This window comes from Micropterus dolomieu, linkage group LG18 (assembly GCF_021292245.1).
Source record: "Micropterus dolomieu isolate WLL.071019.BEF.003 ecotype Adirondacks linkage group LG18, ASM2129224v1, whole genome shotgun sequence".
NCBI lineage: Eukaryota > Metazoa > Chordata > Actinopteri > Centrarchiformes > Centrarchidae > Micropterus > Micropterus dolomieu.
In genome coordinates, this window is record NC_060167.1 from 8,115,956 (window position 1) to 8,120,346 (window position 4,391).

The window sequence follows — 4,391 nt, forward strand, 5'->3', positions numbered from 1 at the left end:
TGAGCTGAGCCAATCCATTTGATTCCTAAATAAACCTTTGATTAAAGAAATCAAAACGATGACATTTACAATGCAAGTTTTTCTGTGAATTCTCAAGCTATCTAAAAAATTATGACTATCTCATTAGTTTGATTAAAGAAAGACAAAACTTTGATTTACAAGCTCAAATTGATGACTAGGCATCTCATAAATTTGATTAAATAAGTATATTTCATAGTTTAAAAAAATATATTTCTTATAACTGTTTGGCTTGCCTCATTATTATGACTTAAATAACTTTTTTCACTGTGAAAGTACAACATTTGGTTTATCATTTCAGAACTCTAATTTACCATGAGTGCCTTTTAATTTTATCATTCCTAACTTTTCCTTTTTTAATCCTCTCTCCTTGTGAAAATGGTGTTCGACGCTCCGGTTTACGGAGCTCCTTTCTGAACTTGAATACAACTCAGGGCCAGCGACAACTTTACGTTATGGCGTCACCACGTCGTACGTAAGCTTCTCCTAAGCGCTAGCTAACTGGCTACTTTCTGCACTGCTGCCTTCTGTTATTGTTTGAGGGACAGTTACTTGAAATTGTAACTTAGTAAACTTATTTAGGAAAACATTTTCCAGAGCGTCAGAGTATCGGGCCGTCGCTATGGCTCTGCAAGGCCCAGAGGAGCTGGGGGAGCAGGTCGAAGAGCCGGAGGATCTGGACGACCAGGACGCTAGTAGCATCTCCCCGGCCGAGGAGATAACTCTGCCCCCCGGGCCCGGAGGCGACGATGAGCCGGAGGAGGCTCTCCTGCTGCCCTGGGACCGCTTCTCTGCCTGGCTGCACTGCATCTGTGTGGTCGGCTTCGACCTGGAGCTGGGGCAGGCTGTGGAGGTGAGACAGAAGGACCCGCCGGGGACAGATGCGTCATGAAAAACCCTCTACATGGCAGCTAAAAATGCCTAAGTTAGCAGTTATCGAAGGCTCTGACTATTTCCTGGACTGGAGCACACAAACCTCTCCATGAATCTGTGCGTTTGGGTCTTTGTTTATGCTCTAACAGTGCTGACATGTTTACGCACAAACGCCACTGTAAACAGCAGAATATTTTTTTTTTTTTTAGTGTAGCATAACGATTTCATTCCCTGTGTTTTTTTTGTTTTTTTTTCGTAGCCAATGTGATTTGTCTTCTTCTCTGGAGTTAGTCTGTCCCGACAGCCACTGCATCAGCTGCTTTTTCACATGGATGCATTTAGCTGAAACTATTCCTCAGACACACGTTAAAATGTATCAGGCGTTACTTTGTTGAGCAAGGCGTGACTGGGAGGGAAAGGTTTGAATCCCACTGGACTAACAGAACAAACACCTGTTGTTATCACAGGAGTTTGGGATATAGAATCAATAACAACAAGTTTTGAAGACAATACGCTGCAAGTGTTAATAAGGTTCTATTCAGTGATCTGGGTTCAGACTCCTGCAGCTTTTTGTCACTTTCTCTAATGAACCGAGCAGCACACATACTGCAGAACTTGCTTTTATGTTTTATTAGTGCAGTTTAGATGCACTACTTTTGGAAATGCATCAGTCTGTGCAAGGAATGTACAGACTTTTTTGCAGGCAGATAATTTTATCTTTATTCTGCAGCAAATTGTGAAACATTCCCATCACAAGTTCCCAGAGGACTTTTACAAATTATATTAATTATAGATATTCAGTTTACACAATTATCAAAATTGTTGTTGATTAATTTTCTGTCGATTTGAATAGCTAATTAATCAACTTATCATTGCAACTCCAATGTCTGTTACAATTACCATGGCCAGAATCTAATATAATCTGTCTAGCTTTCTAATAATATTTTAATACCAGATATCTGGAAACATGTTTATTTAATGCTAAAATGTACAGTGCATTAATAACTTTATATCACAAAGTTCATCCCCTTTAAACTTGTTACACTGAAACATAAATGTAAATTTCTTTTAGTTTTGGCCAATTCAAGAGCCAGTTTAAACAAAATATCATATGTCAAAAGTTTAAAAAATGGCATATTGCAGCGACTGCCAAACTCAAGTGCAGCCAAATTGCATGTAGCAGTTACAGAACCTAATGAACTTAGTGACCTAAGAAATAACAAATGCTGGTGAATCTGGCGATGAAAAAGTGCAGATGTTTTGTTACACAGAAACTGAACACAGTTTTAGATGTGGGTTGATGAGCGCCAGCGGTGTAGTAACTTTGTTCGTCTGTCTTCCAGGTTATTTATCCTCATCATTCAAAACTGTCAGAGAAAGAGGTGAGTCAGAATTGGATTTTTGAATGAAAGAAGAATTCATTTTTAAGATATATGTACATTAAATCCTAGAAGAAGTGGGGCAGAGTTTGATGAATTATTTGTAATATTTTTTACGTTCATTGTAATGATAATCATTGATCTCCTACTGGTGTGTTATCTGTTGTGCGCTATTTGTTTAGTGTCTATAAATCACTGAATCGACCTGAGATGACAAAAAAAAAAAACTAAATATTTTTTCTTTCAGAAAACAAGCATCTGTTACCTTTCCTTTCCTGACTCCAACTCAGGTGAGTTCCTGTTTTCAGTCTCTAAACAGTTTTTTAACATTATAACCGTCATGTAGGTTGGATTAATTGCAGCGCTGTTGTATTAAGAGCCAAACAACGTGTCGTCTGAACACATCCGAAGTGTTATATGTAATAGAGAGAATGGTGAAATGCCATGAATCATACAAATGGGGATAATCATGCACTGTTTTCTCTCCTCAAAGACAAACATTTATTGTACAACAAAAAGTCAGAGTAGTAGTTGTGTGTAGAATGAAAAAAGAGAGATGGAGAGAGAAGTTCAAACGCCAGGACCTCGTGAACCACAGGAAACACTCTTGACCAACTCGATATTGAAGGGCTGGATTTTTAGTAAATTGCAATATTACAAGTATTGTTGTGATTCTGAATGAGATTGTCACGTTTCTGAAACATAACCTGGAAGCTCTGGTTTCCTCTTAAGTTTTGTTTAAATTGTAATTGTCTGGCACTGCAACTATGCCCCCCCAAAAAAATAAGCTAAAACTCTTTAATTGTGTAACACTAGACTGAAGATGATTGGTTTACACGCACACATGTGCACAAACACCAAGTGTGTGTGTGTGCGTGTTTTTGTTGAGTGTGAGTTAGCAGGTGGTAGAGCTGACGAACCTGCTATCTGGACTGAATTACGACAAACTGCTTACAGGGCTACTATATATACAGTATAATGTAGGTCTGTGTCAGAGAGAGATGCATCTCTCTCTCTCTCTCTCTCTCTCTCTCTCTCTCTCTCTCTCTCTCTTTTTTATATATTCATTCTCACATCTCAATCATTTGTCTTTAAGTTACATTGATTCTTATTAGGGATCGAGAGAATTCAGTGCATTCAGAAAGGAGTGGTTGCACATAATTTGCTGAGTTGTCTCTGTACTTCAGCACACAGGATTTAAAGTTTAAAGGTCTGACTCTCCGCTTTAACGTCACATCAGATGGAGAGTGAAGGAACTGTAGCACCGGTGTTACATATAGGAATAGAATAAAACCAAAAAGGTGTTTAGATTGGTCTCAAACTTGCAGACATTAAAATCATCTTTAACCCAACAAAGCCTAAACCATCACAGCATTTAGTCAGATTAAGGTCTGAATTTTGACACGGCACATGAACATCTTGCACTGTTACAAAATAGAGCTCTCTATCTTTTGATATGTTAGCACGATTATAGCATATAAAAATAATCTTGAATATTTTGTACAGTATTGACAGTAATTAGTTATCAGTTATTTTTTGGTATTATTGGTTCATTGTATGCAACAAAACACTACAATTATGCGGTACTTCAATGTGGCAAATAATTAACCTCCAACACGAAAATAACATCAATAAGACCTGCTTCAAATGCACTAATACTTAAAGCTGCACAAATTTATATTTTGTATGGGAAGAATGGATCAAAAGACTGCTTACTTTGTCAGATGTCACCAGCTCTGCATCTCTACAGAGCATTTTAGCCTCTTGTAGTTCCTAATCTTAGTTTGTACAACAACAGATTTACTGTATGGTGCAGTCTCAGTGTTTTCAGGAAACAGTCTCTGATAAACCCACTTTAATCCACCTGCCCAGCACCAAACAGCAGACAGACACAGTTATTAGAGACTAGCTGCTGAAGAAGGAAGAGGAAAGTCTAAAGAGAGTTGGTTGAGGCCAAACCAGAGCTAAAACAAGAGCGAATATCGGAACTTGCACTCATCGGGTCGGCACAAAGGCGGACTCCAGCAGGATAATGATGTTTCTCAGTGTCTGCTGGCTGTGGAAATCTTACGAGGTGATAATAACATCAATGAATGCAGCTTTAAAGGGGACCAGACAATG

At 38.4% G+C, this 4,391-nt stretch overlaps 1 protein-coding gene across 1 annotated transcript in view; it reads left to right on the forward strand.

Annotated features, from left to right (window-relative positions):
- Positions 1 to 498: 498 nt before the first annotated feature.
- The window catches only part of dennd6aa (DENN/MADD domain containing 6Aa), a 25,847-nt gene continuing 21,954 nt past the window's right edge, over positions 499 to 4,391 (forward strand). The window contains exons 1-3 of the mRNA XM_046076007.1: positions 499 to 871; positions 2,235 to 2,273; positions 2,518 to 2,560. Of these exons, the coding sequence (XP_045931963.1) occupies positions 641 to 871; positions 2,235 to 2,273; positions 2,518 to 2,560 (313 nt within the window). The 5' untranslated portion in view covers positions 499 to 640. The remainder of the gene's footprint in view (positions 872 to 2,234; positions 2,274 to 2,517; positions 2,561 to 4,391) is intronic.